This window comes from Chrysemys picta, chromosome 4, assembly GCF_011386835.1.
Source record: "Chrysemys picta bellii isolate R12L10 chromosome 4, ASM1138683v2, whole genome shotgun sequence".
NCBI classification, from domain to species: domain Eukaryota; kingdom Metazoa; phylum Chordata; order Testudines; family Emydidae; genus Chrysemys; species Chrysemys picta.
Genome location: NC_088794.1, coordinates 109,065,936 through 109,084,932, shown reverse-complemented (window position 1 = coordinate 109,084,932; position 18,997 = coordinate 109,065,936). Strand labels below are relative to the sequence as shown.

General features: G+C 41.5%; 1 protein-coding gene across 11 annotated transcripts in view; it reads left to right on the top strand.

Moving 5' to 3' along the window:
- The window catches only part of BAZ1A (bromodomain adjacent to zinc finger domain 1A), a 110,438-nt gene that overhangs the window by 10,230 nt on the left and 81,211 nt on the right, over positions 1 to 18,997 (top strand). For all 11 annotated transcript variants that reach the window (XR_010600686.1, XR_010600685.1, XM_065593264.1 and 8 more), the window contains one exon: positions 223 to 501. Coding sequence is in view for 8 of the 11 variants with exons in the window: in XM_065593264.1 (XP_065449336.1) it covers positions 223 to 501 (279 nt within the window). In the remaining 3 variants the exon portion in view is untranslated. The remainder of the gene's footprint in view (positions 1 to 222; positions 502 to 18,997) is intronic.

Below are 18,997 nucleotides of genomic sequence, written 5' to 3'. Positions count from 1 at the left end.
ATAATAATGTGTTCTAGATATACTGTAATGTCTGTAATTTTAAGTCTGGCGATACTACAATCTACAACTCGAACAGAAGCAGTGCAATGTTTAAATTTTAGACGTGTAAAGAGTGTTTTTCACTTAGTTGATTGAAAACACGTCACGCCATATTAACTGTAACTAAACTGTAGGTGTTAGGTAGAACTGTATTCACTCTTTTTCTTTTTTTCTTCATTATAGTGACTTTTTTGAACGCACCATTCTGTGTAACAGCCTTGTATGGAGCTGTGCTGTCACAGGTAAACCTGGACTCACATATCAGGAAGCACTGGAATCAGAAAAGAAAGCCAGACTTAATCTCCAGAGTTTTCCAGAGGCACTCATAGTTCCAGTTCTGTATTTGGCCACCCTAACCCATCGCTCACGACTTCATGAAATCTGTGATGAAATCTTTGCTTATGTCAAGGATCGATATTTTGTTGGCGAAACAGTGGAAGTAGTTAGAAATAATGGTGCAAGGTAAACACATTTTATATATATTATTCATTAAATATGTGTTACGGTATATGTATTTTTATTATTTACTTATTCATGTATTTATTTTTACAAAACTTGGGGTTATGAATTCTGTAACAAGCTATTTGTAGGACAAGTACAATGTCTCTTGCTAGCCATGTGATTAATGCTGTTTATTGTGTTACTAGTGGCTAGGGTTGGATTCCTGGGCTCAGTTTCTGATTCCTTGGCTTGGCAGTTACTGTGGTTGCTGGAGGCAGCACATCCAGCCCCTTGGCATTTTTTTCCAGAGCGGCCCTATTGATGCTGAAGTAACATTGATGTGTTCTGAAGGAATTCCCATTCAGCTCTCTGTCAAGGAAAGCCACTGCAGTGCACAGAGTGGGCTGGCGTTTGGGTGGTTTGACATCCATTAAGGTCCAAAAAACACGCTGTGTGATCAAAGGTTACTTGAATGGAACACAGGAAAATGTTTGCAAATTATCGTGATTTTTGAGTGGAAAAATGATATAAACTTTGGTGACAAACTATTAGTTGATGTACTAAGTAACAGATTTACAAACATTTGGAGTGAGATGTAATTATCAACTAGGGAACATTATGAATGACTGCTAAACACTTCCTCAAAGACTTCTTTGATAAGTCTTGTGAAGTGAAGTAGTGTGGAAGTCACCAAATGGTATTTTTGTACCCCCAAAGAGGCAAAATTTTAGAAAGGGAAATAAGCAATTTAAGCTGGGTTATCCAAGTTTTGTAATTGGTGGACTAAAAACACTTGCATTCCAAGAGTATTAGTTTGTTACAGGAACATGCTCAGAAAAGTGAGGAATGGTGAGAGAGGGATATAATATTTGGTCATTCCAGGGTGCACATATTTTTCTATAGGTTTTTAAAGCTGTTTCAGCTCATACTGTATATACGAACATGTTATGTGCTGCTAACAATGCTTCTTTTTGGTACTATTTTTGTATGAGTTACAGAAGCTTTTAGTTAAGGGAATGAGTGGTGAGGCCACTACTATTAAGGGTTTGGAGAAATCCTGAATTTTAAAGGTATTTTTCTCAGATGTGATCACTTTCATATTTGAATCCATTAGTTTATAATTAGCTATAAGTGTGTTAGTTGGGTTGAATTTTCCCTTACATTGTTTCTCTGAAGGGACCAGGAAATGTTCTTAATTTCAAGTCATAAAGTTTTCATTTAAGTCCCAATCCTGCAAAGATTTCCACATGCTTAAATTTACACACTGAATAGTCCCATTGATGGGAATACTCGGAGTGTAAATTTAAGCATATGTATACATTTTTGCTGGATTGGGCCTTTGTCCTGTTGGGGGCGAGGCAAGCTTCGCCATGCCATGAAGTAGTCGGATGGCATGACACAGCAGCCTGTGGATGCCCTGACATCTGTGGCAAAACCCTGCATATGTTAGAGGGGACAGGGTCTGCATATTTATTGGAGGCCCGCCCTTTCATATGATTCCTGGCTTTGCCTTTTTTCCATGGCAGTACAGATACAGAAATAGTTGTACTATGTAGTGGAAATAGGATTTGAATCAAATAATTAAAATACGAGTCCATGTGCTCCAGTGGAATATTGGCGAATTCAGATGTCTCTGAATTTGCCAAATAAGCACTCTCATATTGTCGTCTTCTTGGGCCTGGTCTACACCCCTGACTGATGTAGCTATGCCGGCCTAACCTCAGTGTGGGGGTAGCTATGTCAATGGAAGAATGCTTCCATCAACACATTGTTCAAGGAGGTGATGTTCCTGCTCCGATACGAAAAACTGCTTCTGTCAATGTAGACTGCATCTATGCTATGGGATTATGGCGGCGCAGCTACGGTTAAGTAACTAAGCCGGTATAGTGTAAATATACTCTCAGAGGCTCTACCTCTACCCAGGGGTATGTACTGGGCCCAGTCCTATTTAAGATATTCATAAATGATCTGGAAGAAGTGATAAACAATGAGGTGGCAAAATTTGCAGATGATACAAAACTACTCAAGATAGTTAAGTCCCAAGCAAACTGCGAAGAGCTACAAAAGGATCTCTCAAAACTGGGTGACTGGGCAACAAAATTGCAGGTAAAATTCAGTGGTGATAAATGCAAAGTAATGCACGTTGGAAAACATAATCCCAGCTATACATATAAAATGATGGGGTCTAAATTAGCTGTTACCACTCAAGAAAGAGATCTTGGAGTCATTGTGGATAGTTCTCTGAAAACATCCACTCAATGTGCAGCAGCAGTCAAAAAAGTGAACAGAATGTTGGGAATCATTAAAAAAGGGATAGATAATAAGACAGAAAATATCATATTGCCTCTATATAAATCCATGGTACGCCCACATCTTGAATACTGTGTGTGGATGTGGTTGCCCCATCTCAAAAAAGATCTATTGGAATTAGAAAAGGGCAACTAAAATGATTAGGGGTATGGAACGGCTGCTGTATGAGGAGAGATTAATAAGACTGGGACTTTTCAGCTTGGAAAAGAGGCGACTAAGGGGGGATCTGATAGAGGTCTATAAATAAGGAAATGTTATTTCCTCCTCATAACACAAGAACTAGGGGGCCACCAAATGAAATTAATAGGCAAGAAGTTTAAAACAAACACAAGAAAATATTTTTTCACATAACACACAGTCAACCTGTGGAACTCCTTGCCAGAGGATGTTGTGAAGGTCAAGACTATAACGGGGTTCAAAAGGGAGCTAGATAAATTCATGGAAGATAGGTCCATCAATGGCTATTAGCCAAGATGGGCAGGGATGGTGTCCCTAGCCTTTGTTTGCCAGAAGCTGGGAATGGGCGACAGGATGGATCATTTGATGATTACCCGTTCTGTTCATTCCCTCTGGGGCACCTGGCATTGGCCACTGTCGAAAGACAGGATACTGGGCTAGATGGACCTTTGGTCTGACCCTGTAAGGCCATTCTTATGTTCTTATATCACATCATTAGTCTTAGGCTACATCTACACTACAGGGGGGAGTCGGTTTAAGATGCGCAAATTCAGCTACGTGAATAGCGTAGCTGAATTCGACGTATCGCAGCCGACTTACCCCGCTGTGAGGACGGCGGCAAAATCGACCTCTGCGGCTTCCTGTCGACGGCGCTTACTCCCACCTCCGCTGGTGGAGTAAGAGCGTCGATTCGGGGATCGTTGGGAATCGATCCCCGAGAGGTCGATTTCTACCCGCCGATTCAGGCGGGTAGTGTAGACCTAGCCTTAGTTGAGCACTAGTTCTAACGTTGCAAATTATTTGAGCTTGTTTTGTGTGGGGCGATGGTTGATCTCCTCTGTCTCTTAGTTGTAGACTTTAGGCTTGGCTTAGCTGATGGTCAGAGATTTTCACTCCACCTTCTCTGGATGTCTGGTTCAAGAAAGAGAGCAGAATACAACTTCAGGAGGTGGTGTTGGTGCAGGAGAATGTCCTTCCTTTCTTTCCTCATGGTTAGTCTTTTTAGGGTTCAGTGTCCCCTTGCTTTGCCTTGGGGACTACCTTTGTCTAATTCAGGGTTCTAACACGTTGGCTATAGCTCAGTGTGGACCAATAATCTGGTATCTTGATCTGAAGTCATTGTAGAATATTCCTATCTGAGGTGGACACTTTTTCTTGCAAAGTGCTTGTGATCACCAACAGAATGCCCTTTTTGGAAGTAGACATGTGAGAGGCCCATGTGAGAAGAAGTTGGCAACACTTTCTATCAAATGGAATAAGGCCCATTCTCACCTTGCTAAATATAATGTTAATCATCAGTTACCCTTTCACATATTTCCATTTGTTTCTTGTGACAGCTAGTGAGCATGATAAGGGAAAATGTTCAGTTGAAAAGTATATGCGTAATTGGTTAATGCAACTACAGACAAAGTTTGCTGCCTTGTGTCTTCACAGGATGAAATTCGGAGTCCTTTTCACATTTCCGTTTAGAGGTTAATGCACCACATTTATGCATATATAATGCTCTCCTGTAAAATGTTTGTTCATTTCACTTTGAGAATAAATTGAAATATTGACCTATTGTTCTGATCAAATTGCAATATAAGTTTATCTCTGAATAATTGGATTTGCCTCAGTAAGTGTTGCATTTTATCTGAATTTTAATAATTTAGGAGAATTTTCATTCATTTTTAATTCGAAGGTGACTGACAAAAAACAAGCATATTTTAATTAATAACGCTGGTGTATGAATTAGAATGTGGAACTACAAAATACACTCAAATTTTAGCTAAACTCCTGAAATTAATGTTATCTTTTTAAATGACTAATAAAAGATTGAATTAAAGGCTGGCAAGAAAAATTTTAGGTAAAAAGTCTGTTTCCACTAAGACCTAAGCCGTTCAGGTTTGTCTATTCTTAAACATATGAGCATGAATTGTGTATTTTGTACAATTAACTATTATACATGCACTAAGGCTGATAGTCTAGAATAGTAGTCCTGCATGGCTTATATTGGAGATCCAAGTTACCTCTTTAAAATGCATGGCAAACAAAGTGCAAAAATCATGTTACTGCTGAAGTATCTCTCTCTGTTTGGAGTCATATAATTAAACAGTATGGGGGGGGGGAAACACAAGTTATTCCCCTTTTACAGCAGTTGACTGTTACTTTGAAAATATAGGCCAAAGTCCAATTATTGCATGGGGTCGTTAAGTGTAGAAGTCCATGTTATATATAAATAATATTACAATTAATAAAAGAATTTATGTGTATTGATCCTCTTGTCTAGCTTTGAAAATTTAGCCTGCAGCCTTAACTCTTATTGAAAATATGGTTTTCAGGCAAAATAGAAATTTACTGTATTAGATCTCTTTTGACCTATATTGCTTTGATATATTTTAATAAAAGAAATGTGGTCACAGTCAACCTGTAAAAAAATCATACTTTTTTTGTCACCGAGAGTAACACAATTTGGCAGTGACCAATATGACACATATATGGATTGTTTCAATACATCACTTAATTTGGATCCTGTGGGAAATATAGGGTGTGATCATGTAATTAAAGACTGTATCATAGTGCATACACAATACAGCGGCTGAATTAAAGTTACTCAAGCAATCTTAATTCTGGCATTTTCTAACTTTTGAATGCTTGCGTTTTTGCTCTTTCTTATGTTTTTAATAAAAAGTAAACTGGAAAACTAAAGTGTATCATATTGACCCTCCAACCTGGGTCATTAGCATGGTTGGGGCCTTTAAATCTGCAATACAGACCTTTACCACTTCAGCTAACTGAGTAACTGGTGGTAGTAATAGGCTGCTATTTCTGTATGGACTATGTATGTTGGAGTGGGGGGTAAGAAAGACACTGTCAGTGTATTTCACAGTTGTTTCCTAGGAGGGAGCACGAGAACACTGAGACTCAAGAATCCTGGGTTCAATTGCAGGTTCTGGAGGGAGTGTGCTCTAGTTGTTTCAGACCCTTCTGCCTCTTTTCCCTTCTCCCCCACTCTGGCTCCTATAGCTCCCAGCCTGTCCTTGTCTTTCCCTCTGCTCCTCATCCTTTTGCATTCCAGTCAGGCTACTTCCTCCTCCTCCTCACTACCATGGTGCCAGCAGGAGAAATATTGAGAGTTCAGGAGAGACTGTCTCCCTGCTCTTGGTTACTATGTCTAGCACCACAGCAGTCTCTGGCAGCCAGGAAGAGAAATTGCAGGGAATGTCCTGCTCAGTCCCTGCAAGCCTCTGAATGGAGTATGCATAATCATTCTCCAGGAGTGATATGTGTCAGCTGGCATGTAGGAGCTGCAAGGGAATGGAGCATGCTTACTGCACACAGAAACTGTGAATTTTCAGAGAATTTAGCTGCCAAACAAATGAGCCTCTATTGAGCATGTGCAAAATGCAGTTTTTCAGCGCTTATAAATTGGCCAAATTTGGGCAGATTTTTAGGGGGATGTCAAAAAGCAGCTATGTGTTTTGGTGGATAAAGGAGGACCCTCTCCCCCAAATTTTAAGTCCTCATTCTAAAGCAGGGAGGCACTTAGGTTTCTCAGCTAAATGATGTTAAGAATTTTGTAAACGAGCAAAACGTTTACAATTTTTCTGCTAACATAATTGTCTGAAAAGACTGCACCATTTTTGCTGAAACTTTCAAAAAATCTAGTCTGAGGCAGATGCCCAGCATATAAAATTTCTGCCCAGACAATTTAAGTTGGGCAGTTATAAACAATTATGGAAAATGTAGGTAACCTTAACTATAGGCATTGCTACCAGTGCTGCCTGTAATTCTGTTACCTTGTAAAACTGTTTGGGATCCGAAATCTTTATATTTTCAAAGCAATTTAGTTTCTTCTTCCTGTTGTTTCAATTCTATTCCAGTTTTAGTGAAAAGAATGTTTAAAATTAAACCTAGAATAATATTTACTGCTAAAGGTAATGAATTAAGATATAAAATTGTGAACTAAAACGTTAACAACCTGTATGTCTCACTGAGACAGAAGGAAAACGGACACTGGGATTATCCCCAGTTTCTTTGGAAAAATATTCTGGGATCTTAAATTTCCATCTTGTACTTTACCAGAAGAAGGTCTTCTGTTTTAACTTCTCACCTAAACGGTGACATGTCTCACAGCACTAGATCCATTTAGTTCTACCTTGTGGTGTCAATACTTATACAGGATATGTTTCTAACCAGCTTACTGAATTCTGAGTCCTGGTAAGATGCTTGAAACTTGGAAGTTTATGTCAGGAGTGACATGCTGCTGGAAATAGCAGTGTGCACCCTGGGCCAAATTGCAACCAAAATAATACGATTCTGTAGTTCAACACAGTCCACTGAGCTATGTGGCCTGTTCCTGATTTCAGTGGAAACTAGGAGCCAATATACCTTTGAGGATCTGGTCCTAGGAGTTATGCTGCTAAATTCAGTGGGATAGGGTTGGGTCCAAGGTATAGTTTTAATATTTAATTGATTGTAATTAAGCATGAGTCTTCTGAGACTTTGGTATTACAAACAATATAATGGCCTCCTTTGCTGGGGTGAATAAATCGGTAGTCTATAAGTCTACAGGGCCATTGGCACTGATTTGGATGGTGAAGTTGTTGTTCAACCTGCATTTTAGTTTTTCTTAGTTTTTGTCAAAGGTAATTTATACAGTGCCCTCCCCTTGCCCATTGAGGCACATGGGATACTGTACAACAATAACAATATAACTTAATTTATAATAAACACCCCAAACCAAAATTACATAGAAGGGTTACTAGAATGCGTGGGGAAAGGAGTAAAGGGAAAGACTTGCATAGAACAGCTGTCCATTATCAAGGGGGAATAAATTTTATATTCTATCTGGTCACTAGATTATACTACAGCAAAAAGAATGATTGCTTGCTGACCTTAGGCAAACAATGTTAGAGTGCAGATATCTAACTTAAGTGAATGTAGTGCTTTTGAAAAGTGCCAGATTAAGAGCACTGGTAAATGAAGTCCTCTGTTAGGAAGATATGTATTGCTGTATCTAATCAGACCAGACTAGACTAGTCCAGTATCCTGTCTTTGACACTGGCCGATACCAGAACAACAGGCAAGAAACCTTTTAGTGGGTAATTATGAAATAACCTGCCCAGAGGTAAAGTTTCTTTCTAAGCCCTCCCAGGGATTGGCTTTTGCCCTGAAGCATGAGAGTTTATATCCCTCTTTTTGGAAAAAAAAGAAAAAAAAGAAAAAAAAAGTTATTCTTAATAGAAATGGTGTGGAGGCTTTTTATCACCATGCAGCCAATATGGTCAATCATGATCTGGAGGGATGGGGGAGAAGACCATTTATGTACAATGAGAACATAGTTTGTTTTCTAAGCCTGTTCATTAATTGGCACTCTGCTTAAACTGGCAACAGTGGCCAATTGTGGTTTGTGTTATGTGATTGTATGTACCTGTCCACTGGGATCTAGGCTAACTTCACATAGGCCACCAAACAGCTATGGACAAAAGTGTCTTTTAGGCACTATTGAACTATGGAGGATTTAAATCTGTGGCCTGGGGGCGAAAGGTTCTATGCCCCATTATTAACTAATGTCCAACCCATTGAAAATCTGGATGGCGTTTTGTTTTTCTCTGAAAAATAGGCTAATGGGAATTCTTCATTTGTCTGTCAAGAGGCAGGGACTGTATGAGTAGCTCCCATTGATCACGCTGAAAATTTGCATTTTCCATGTAGTTGCAGATCCATCAGCCATCCCCTGCAACCCTCATAGAGAGGGTTGCACTAGAAACAGCAGTTGCTGTTGCATTGGTCACAAAGTGGTTCCAAGACCTGAGGGGAAGGAGGATACCATTGCCTTCCCCCAGCTATCGCAGAACTTGCACTCATCTTCTGTTCTGGGGAGAGTAATTGCCTCCAAATTGGTGACCTCTTTAAAATGTGAACAGATGTTTAATTTATGGTTCACAATCATTAGCTACATGTATAGATAAACACATAGTAGATGAATATGTATACCTTTTACAAAACAATATTTGTAATGTTAATTCTTCATTCACTTTTGCTAAGGCCAGAGTTTATAGAACAGATTAGAACACTGCAGAAGTTTGAACTCTGGTTGTCTTAAAATATAAGCTGTTGTGTATTGTGACTGTTGTGTATTGTGAAGCCCCTGTATAACTTTAAGTACTTCAGTAGTCCCAAAGTACTTTGCTGGACTGGGGCTTTAGACTCTTAAGCTATTTTATTTTTAAAGCTTTGTTGCTCATAGACTGGAAGTGGACAACCTCAAATGTCTCTTCTAAACTGATTTAATAGAATTTACTGTAGATTCCCAGAAAATGAATTCTGTACGTATACGAATAATTGTTATATGGTAGAGAGAGCACTGCTGTTCTTTTCTAACTTATCTCCTCAATCTTTGTGTCTTATTTATCTTCTCACATGTTGATCTTGGAAGTTTTACCAGGTACCTAATAGAGGATGCAACTGTAGTAGCCAAAGATAGATAAAATGAGTGAGCCGTACTATCCAGGTGAGAAGTCAGTTCCCTTTTCCGCTTGCCTTAGCTTCTGGGAAGTATGAGGATGCTGGGAATCTTACCAGAGTGCTGCCCCCTACATCCTGATTGGTGTTCCATCTTTTGTGTCTGCATCTAGGTAGCCGGTGTCTGATAATTATAAAACCTGCCCTCTCTCCAACCCCTCTGGCTGCTGCAAGCGAGAAGCAGAATTTCTTCGCTCTCTTGTTTTTCTCTCATCCCATCCCAAAGCCTCCTGGCTAGTATTCCATATGTGTCTGTTTGCTGTTCTACTTTTATCACTACTTTTCACCGCCTAGACTCCGTTGTTGTGTCCCCTTCCTAAGTGAATAGCTCCGGTGCTTGCCTCTGGTGCTGTTCATAGCCTTATCAATCAGCAGCAGGTTGAAACTGACTGGTTATCAATGGTTCACTATCAAACTGGGAGGGCGTATTTAGTGTGCTACCTGAACCTGTTACTATTCAGTATTTTCATTAATGACTTGGATAAGGCAATGGAAAATATGCTTATAACATTTTCAGATGATACCAAGCTGGGATGGATTGCAAGCACTTTGGAGGATATGATTTGAATTCACAACAACCTTGACAAATTGGAGAATTGGTCTGAAATCAACAAGATGAAATTCAATAGACAAGTGCAAAGTCCTTTGCTTAGGAAGAAAAAAATCAAATGCGCAGCTACAAAATGGGAAATAACTGGCTAGATGGTAGTACTGCTGTAAAGGTTAAGGGGGTTATAGTGGATCACAAATTGAATATGAGTCAACAATGTGATACAATTGAGAAAAAGGCTAATGTCATTCTGGAGTGTATTAACAGAAGTGTCATATGTAAGACAAAGGAGGTAATTGTCCTGCTCTGCTCGGTGCTGGTGAGGCCTCAGCTGGAGTATCATGTCCAGTTCTGGGTGCCACACTTTATAAAGATGTGGATAAATTAGAGAGTCCAGAGGAGAGCTACAAAAATGTTAAAAGCTTTAGATAACCCAATCTACAGGAAGTGTTAAAAAAATTGGCCATGTTTAAACCTAAGAACAGAAGATTGAATGGGGACCTGATGATACCTTCAAATATGTTAAGGGATGCTATGCAGATCAATTCTTCTGCAGGTCCACTGGACATAGGACAGGAAGTAAACAGCTCAATCTGCAGCAAGGGAGATTTAGGTTGGCTATTAGGAAATACTTGCAAACTATGTGTATAGTTAAGCACTGGAATAAGATTTCAAGGGAGATTGTGGAATCCCATCGTTGGAGTTTTTTAAGAACAGGTTAGACAAACACCAGTCAGGGATGGTCTAGGTATACTTGGTTTTGCCTCGGGGGCTGAACTAGATAACTTATTGAGTTCCCTTTCAATCCTACATTTCTGAGATTCTACATATACTGGTAAGCATTATATGTAGCCAAATGATGGTGGGTTACAGGAAAAATCAATTGCTGATATTCCATGAAGGTTCACTCCAGAAAAATCTTAAAGGTGACTTGCAAAGGAAAACAGTTTGTGACCATTTTTTGCCTCAAAGGCCCAAAGAATGTTTCTTGGTGGTGTGTTTTGTTTTTTTTTAGTAATTTTCTGCTAGACCTGAGCTAAACACCTCTTTTGTACCCATATAATTCTTTCAGTTAGGGGTACAATTTTTCTTTTTAACCAAAATAATTATACTAGTACCATCTTTAGTTTGGACACAGTTCTATGATATACAGGTGTCTTGTACCAGTATAGCGTATTCCCTTTCCCATGGGGAACTAAGCTATACCAGTAAAAGAATTTGTATATAAATATAGCTTGTTTTTCTTTTTACTGTAATTTTTAAGACCTGGTTCTCAGTTATAATAAGACCAAGCTCATGATTTTTGGGAAGGACTCTCTGCAAATTGAGTGGAAGATAGAAGGCCACATAAGAACGGCCATACTGGGTCGGACTGAAGGTCCATCTAGCCCAGTATCCTGTCTTCCAACAGTGTCCAATGTCAAGTGCTTCAGAGGGAATGAACAGAATAGGTAATCATCAAGTGATCCATCCCCTATCACCCATTCCCAGCTCCTGGCAAACCAGAGGTTGGGGACACCATCCCTGCCTATCATGGTTACCTTGTAAAACAAGTCTCTGTTTTTACTTATTTAGGAAGAAAGTTTCATCATTTGGGCTGTTGGTTCCCTTATCATAAAGACTCAAAACAAAAGGTCCTTAGCTCTGCTCAAAGGGTGCTCTGTTTTACCCTCTCATATGGTGGGAACAGTTGCTCCAGCGCTAAGAATTTTTAATGCTAAAATAATATTGCAGAAGATTGATTTAAAGGCCAAATTTCAAATCGTTCAAAATAATTTTGTAGGAGACTTTTAATTCTCTCAAATTCTACCCCTATCTTGTTTTTACATTTCGAGGTGGATGTTTTTTCTGTCAGTAGTATTGCTTTTCTTATATTTTGGTCTAAGATCTATACTCTTCCAGATTACTCCATCTTTGCCTTCAGGAGATGGATGAGCAACCTGTGTACTCCTTATTTCCATGGTATAAGACCTTCAATTTATTATAGGAATCAGTGATGATCTGCTCACTGTGGCCAGATCTGATCGCTGTGGCACTGACTTTGGCACCAGTGATGTCATCTTCACTGATCTCCTTTCTGGCACCAGAGACACCTTCTACATCAGAAGAAGAAGCGGGTTAATCAGATGTACCAAGTAAACCTGTAGTGCCACTGATTTTTGTTACAACGTCATTCAGCAGATTCTGTAGTGTTCTTTGCAGACCAGGAAATTGGCTAGAGCAGCAAGGTATCCCTTTCTTTTCCCATAGGGCTTGCCTACACTTACAGTGGTTTAGCAGCTGTAGTGCTTAGTGAAGATGCTACCTACGCCAATGGGAGAGCTTCTCCCATCGATGTAGGTACTCCACCTCACCGAGAGGTGGTAGCTATGTTGATGGGAGAAGCCCTCCCCTCTACATAGCACTGTCTGTACTGGGAGTTATGTTGGTATAACTGCGTCGTTCAGGGGTGCGGATTTTCAACACCCCTGACCAACGTAGTCCTACTGACATAAGTTTGTAGTGTAGACTAGGGTTTAGATAGTGAAGGTCGCAGACTGGATGGTTTTAGGAGAAAAGTTGATTCTTCCTCTTTATTGGGTTTCTGTGTGGCAAACTGCATGTCCTGATACACCTATGCAGTTTGGGGCTTCACTAAACCCTATTTTGGACTCCTTACTGGAGGAACAGAGGGAAGCTGTAAAAATTTTTGTCAGTGAGAGTAGAACGTTAGATATTAATTGAGACTATCATATGATACCTCAGATATGGCTAGCGCTGTGGCCACTAGCATAGTTATGAGGCGATATTCTTGGCTCGGATCACTGTCCTTGCTCTGGAATCACAGAGAATAATTGAAGACCTCCTCTTTGAAGGGTCAGGTCTTTTTAGTAATGAAATGGCTGAGTCTGTAGAGGATTAAAACCGAGAGAGTCACCCCATCTCGTTCCCCTCCGCTCTTAACTCCTATAGGACTTTCCCAGCTCTTGTCTGTCTCAAAGAAGATCTCCTATACTGCTTCCCGGTTCCATAGATGGTCTCCTTTACAGCAGCAGAGCATTCAGTGTCGGAAAAGATTCCAGCTCTCTGCTCATTCCAAGGCTGCTTCTTCAAAAAGGCCACAGCACATATTCTGTTCATTCTTTTACCAAGCATTTTACTCATTGGACTGTGCATCATGCTTCACTGTTTGATTTGGTAAAATGGTGCTAAAGTTTGTATTCAGTTAGAACTCCTTGGTCCACCTTCTTTTGATGGGGGGGCACCACTTTGAAACAGGAGTAGATCAAAGTGCACTAAGGAGTGTGTGTCAGCAGGGTTCAAATGGACAGTTAGAGCATGGCAGGCTAGTGCGGGGTAGATTCACACCCCAGTTGCTGCAAGTTAAATGTTCATGTTGACAAGCCCTAAAACTTTCAGTGTGTTCCAGTGCAGCAAGTTGCTTTTACCTTAGCAGCTTTACTGGCCCTGTTCCAAATCTTTTTGAAGTCAGTGGAAAGATTCCTAATGACTTCAGTGGGGTTTGGCTGTCACTGTAGTTATTGCTGACCATACTAGAATTTAAAGAGAGAAACCTAATTAACTCAAATAATTTATGTGACTAAAAAAAACCATTTTATTATGTAACTTTTAATGCAAGATGAGGTAGAAAAAATGTCTTTCGTTCAGTTAACCCATGCTCTTCTTTACCTGGCTCATGCTGAAGGTATCCTTGTTTTAGAAAGCAGTGTTTTAAAATGAGGGGGCTGTTTTTGAGAGTTTGCTGTTTTCCTTCACAGTCACATTTTTATTGGGTATTCATCTGTTTTCTTTTATCTGCGTTATGATATAAAATAAGATAGATAACTAAGGCTACAATTTTGGCACAGAAATTTTCAATAAATTTCACGGCAGAGGTGAAGGAAGAAAATAAAAAGTCACAGAAAGATCTCCAAATGTAGTTTTCATCTGCTGTTCTTAAGGAAGAGCTATACTTTTTCCCCACTTTTAAATAAACTGAATCAAATTTATCAAAAATTGTTTAATCCTTGTTGCTACTATGAAATATTACATTAATGCTTTCATCACCCAAAACCATTAAAGAGTAACTTTTGTTGTTTGTAGAAAATTTTGTAATAAAATAAATAAATAAAAAAGGAATTGACACCAAAGAGAATACTGTTGTGGAGTGGGGGGAGGAGGGGGTGAGTAGGGAAAGAGGGGATTATATACTGGGTGTGCTGAAAGGTGAGGCCCAAGGGGAGAGAGGAGGCATGATTGGAAAGCGAGCCCACCCATAGTGGTGGCTCCTGTCCTGTGGGGCTGTAGGATCTCCACTCCATGCATTTTGTGACCTGGAGCATGTGGTTGCAGCACTATTCAGGTTTGGCACATCCATGCACCCGTCTCCATCTTGGGGTGCCCGAGACCCTCTGGTGATTGGTCCGGTTGGTCTCTTGTGCTGAGAGGCGCACCACCACGGTTTTGACAGCTAGCAGGTGAGGGCCTGGCTGTCAGCAAGCGGCCCGATGCAGAGTGGAACCTGATCAGCACTTTGCATGATGCACCACAGAACCTGGGTGCTGGCTGGGTCAGGCTGCAGCACATTTCCTTCCAGCCAGGTTTTAAAAAGTTGGGGGACATGGTCCCTTTGACTCTCCCATCTCCAGTGCCTATGGGTCTTGGTCCATTGCCATGGAACAGGAGCTGCTGCTGTGGGCTGAGGGTGGGGTGGGCTCGTCACAGACTTTATTCAAGTTCACTATTATTGTGAATACTGTGATCTCCATGCCTTATCCATAAGACACAAACTGGCTATCTAGTCTGACCTCTTGTATATCACAGGCTACATAATTTCACCCACTTACCTTTGTATTAAGTGCAATAGCTTGTTTGACTAAAACATATCGTTCAGAAGGGCATCCAGTCTTGATTTGAAAACATCAAGAGATGGAGAATCCACCCCTTTCTGTGGTAGTTTGTTCAAATATTTAATCACCCTGACTGTTTGCGTTGAAGGTTCTTTTGTTTCTCTGGATCAAGTTTATAGGGCATGATGGTTGAGCAGAGTCTCTGCTATTATGGGAGGGGAGAGAGCATTTTTTTCCCCCCTTTGGGACCCAGCAAAGGGATAAAGAAGTAAATAAGTGTGCTGAAATGCTCATTGACTAAATATTCAGCAGCTTCCAGGAAGGTTAACCATTTTCAGTTTTTAAATTATTTCAATTTTTTAATGACACATTGTAGAATTTAGTATAAGTTACAGAATTCAGTCTGTTCTAACTGGAGCTTTCATGAGGCTCTTTTAATATATTTTTTCAGTTTTAGCATGTATGAGCTCCCTCTTGTGGCCCTTTAAAAATTAAGCACTAGAATGATAGAGTAGCTATGCCTCTAAACCTATTGGTGCTTTTAATAGTTTTCTAGTAGAAATTAATTTTAAAAAATGTTAGCTAAATTGAACTGGATAAAATTTTCAGGGAAATTTATTTTTCAGCTTATAAAATAAAAAAGTACAAAAACCACTTTTAAAGTGAAACCAACTATGTAATGTAATTTTTTAATAGATGTAAAGCAGATAATGCATCTGTACAGGCAGTTTTGTGGACTGACCTCTTCACTATAAGACAGATGTGTGTAATAAGGCTCACTGGTTTTCTGATTACATTTCTGAGTACATTTTGGGGTGGGAAATAGATAAATGTACTGTCTCTTGCTAGAAGCAAGCTAATTGAGGACTGGATGAGCATAGATAGTTCCACATAGTAGTATTGAAACACAGTGATCACACTACTAGGCTGAGTCCTGCTGGTCCAATTTATCTTTGGTATTGGATTGGATAGTAGGTTTAGGCCTTTGGGCATGTATCTGGCAAATCTTGTTGGACCTTGGTCTTTGTCAAGGCCCCTGGTTAGAGGGAGCTTATATTTCCTTTATTATATTGCAGTAATGTTAATGTGCATCTGTTTAAATGATTGTGCATGTAAGATATGATGTTGGGGTTCCCTCTAAAGCAGGGGTGGGCAAACTTTTTGGCCCGAGGGCCACATTGGGGTTGCAAAACTGTATGGAGGGCCGGGTAGGGAAGGCTGTGCCTCCCCAAACAGCCTGGCCCCTGCCGCCCCCTCCCACTTCCCACCCTCTGACTGCTTCCCTCAAAACCCCCGACCCATCCAACACCCCCTGCTCCTTGTCCCCTAACTGCCCCCTGGGACCTCACCCCCTATCCAACCGCCCCGTCCCCTGCCCCCCCCTCCCCTCAAACCTCTGCCCCATCCAACCCCCTGGCCCCGGCCCCCTTACCATGCCGCTCAGAGCAGCATGTCTGGCAGCTGTGCCGCCCGGCCAGAGCCAGACACACTGCTCTGCAGGAGCGCGTGCTCCGCCGCCCAGAGCGCTGCCCGTGCGGTGGCATGGCAGCAGGGGAGGGGCTGGGGGTAGCCTCCCTGGCTGGGAGCTCAGGGAGGTCTTGAAGGCCAGATGTGGCCCATGGACCGTAATTTGCCCACCTCTGCTCTAAAGTGTCACTAGAAATTTCTTCTATCCACACAACAATTACAGTATGAGCAGAAGTAGTGCAGATTTCCCTGAACTACCATGCCAGTGTGCTTGAACCCTGATTTTGAGGGACTATCTTAGAGGTAGTGGAGTAGTTAAATCTTCATGTGAATATGCTGAAAGATTGTATACAAGAATGCCAGTTAATGTTAATTGTAATGGTAGTTTTTGTGGTTTTTGGATAATTATCAACCAATTTACTTTACATAAGATAACCAGCAGCTGTTGGAGGGTAGTTTCTGGCTGTTATTATCTTGTGAAGTATTTGAAACAGTGGTCTAAAGATGAAAGTTTCTGTATCCCATTGCCAATAACCTGAGGTGACTAGTGCCTCCTCCTTCCCTTTCCCTCCAGATGATCTGTTTTGAAAACATGGACTCTTCATTTCAAACAGTTTGTTTCAGGAGTTAGTATTTTGTAGTGGGGAATATTTTAGGCCTAAACCACCTTGGAAGAAATCCTTTTTTAAAATGTATGTTTGTATCAGTGTATAGCAGATATTATTTTACAAAAAGAGCTCACTGCCAGTTGACCTCCTTTTGGAAATTGTTCATAAATTGATAATCATATCCTGGGACCAAGCAAGATTGAAATCTTTTAGAAAGCAGGATGTGCTAGCCTACTTAGCCTTCTTCCCCCATTCAGGGTTCCGAGTTTATAAAAGGGGGTGGAGGGGAGATAGCTCAAGTCGTTCTCTCATTCCTTCTTATTACTGAAAGTGTAGTGATATTGGCAGCACGCTTAGTGGCCTCAATTTTTGTCTTGTTGTTTTCCCTCCTTTTCCCCCCTGCATGCTTATATATGGAGAGGAAGGGGTTAGTAAGGACTTCTTTATCATTTTTTCTTTGTTTTTCATTATTTGTTTTTTTTTTTTGTTCCTTTGCCTTTGCAAGCATTGCCTGGTGTTTAGCCCTCCTGGGCTGCTTTCCTTCCCCAGTGTTGGTTCTCTCCCAGATTATTCTTTCTCATAAGTATTTCCTTAGGGTTACCATACGTCCGTTTTTTCCCGGACATGTCCGGCTTTTCGGCAAGCAAACCCCCGTCCGGGGGGAATTGTCAAAAAGCCGAACATGTCCGGGAAAATGCCGGCCGGGCACTTCCCCTCCCGCGGCTGCTCTGCTCCTCCCCTGACTCTTCGGCTCTGTTTAAGAGCCGAGCTGCCCGAGCGCTATGGGCTTCAGGCAGCTCCCTTGCCTCCGGACCCCAGCTGCCGGCCGGGCACTTCCCCTCCCGGGCTCCGGCAGCACAGGGTCCGGAGGCATGGGGGCTGCCCGAAGCCGGTAGCGCTCGGGCAGCTCGGCTCTTAAACAGAGCCGAAGAGTCAGGGGAGGAGCAGAGCCTCCGGCCGCGGGGGCTCTGCTCCTCCCCTGACTCTTCGGCTCTGTTTAAGAGCCGAGCGCTATGGGCTTTGGGCAGCCCCCATGCCTCCGGACCCTGCGCCGCCGGAGCCCGGGAGGGGAAGCGCCCAGCGGGGGGCGCAGGGTCCGGAGGCATAGGGGCTGCCCGAAGCCCAAGCGCTACCGGCCTCACGGTTTGCTGGGCAGCCTCCAGACCCTGCGCCCCCCGCTGGGCGCTTCCCTTCCCGGGCTCCAGCTGCGCTGGGGAAGTGCCGGCCGGGGGCGCAGGGTCTGGGGGCTGCCCGGCAAATCGTGAAGCCGGTAGCGCTCGGGCAGCCCTTTTCGCGTGGTTGGGAGTGGGAGGGAGGAGGGGGCGGAGTTGGGGTGGGGCTGGGGTGGGAAATGGGCGGGGCCAGGGCCCAGTGGAGGGTCCTCTTTTTTTATTTGTTAAATATGGTAACCCTATATTTCCTATCTTGGGTCTGTGACCCCACATGCAAATGTCTAAAGGGGCTAAGAAAGCTTGGTTCAAGCTCTGTGCTTTGCCATTCTGGGATGTCCGTTAACAATACTGATACTCAGTTCCTCTAAGAAGGTGGTTATAATATCGTTTTCCTTTGGCTACTCTTACAGTCAGTGTTCAGCTTCAGTCATTGTCCACAATGGATAATTTTCATAATGCAGACATGGCTTTAAGAGATTAAACTAAAAAATGTGCACCCAGGAGTGCCAGGGAAGGGAGAAAGTTAGTGGCTAAGAATTGTTTATTATATGGTTATGAAATATATTAAATGAGTGTCAATTGATTTATAGATTTTGAATAACACACTTAATTTTGTTTCTTTTATAACTAGCAAATGAATGGATTTGCTTTGTTTGTCATTTGTATGTGTACCAGATGGAGCCTTATTTGTGTCAGGAGATAAATGGGCCATTATTAAGATTAGATACACAATGGTCATTTTAGCCTTGTTTATTTGGGTCATCAACAATACTAGAGGATGATCTTTTCTAGTATAAATACTTTGGCAACACAAAATCCTTTCCTTTCTTCCTAGATTACTATGAAAAGAAACATAAAAGGTTTCTGTCTCGTTTCTAAGTAACAAAGAAAAAATCA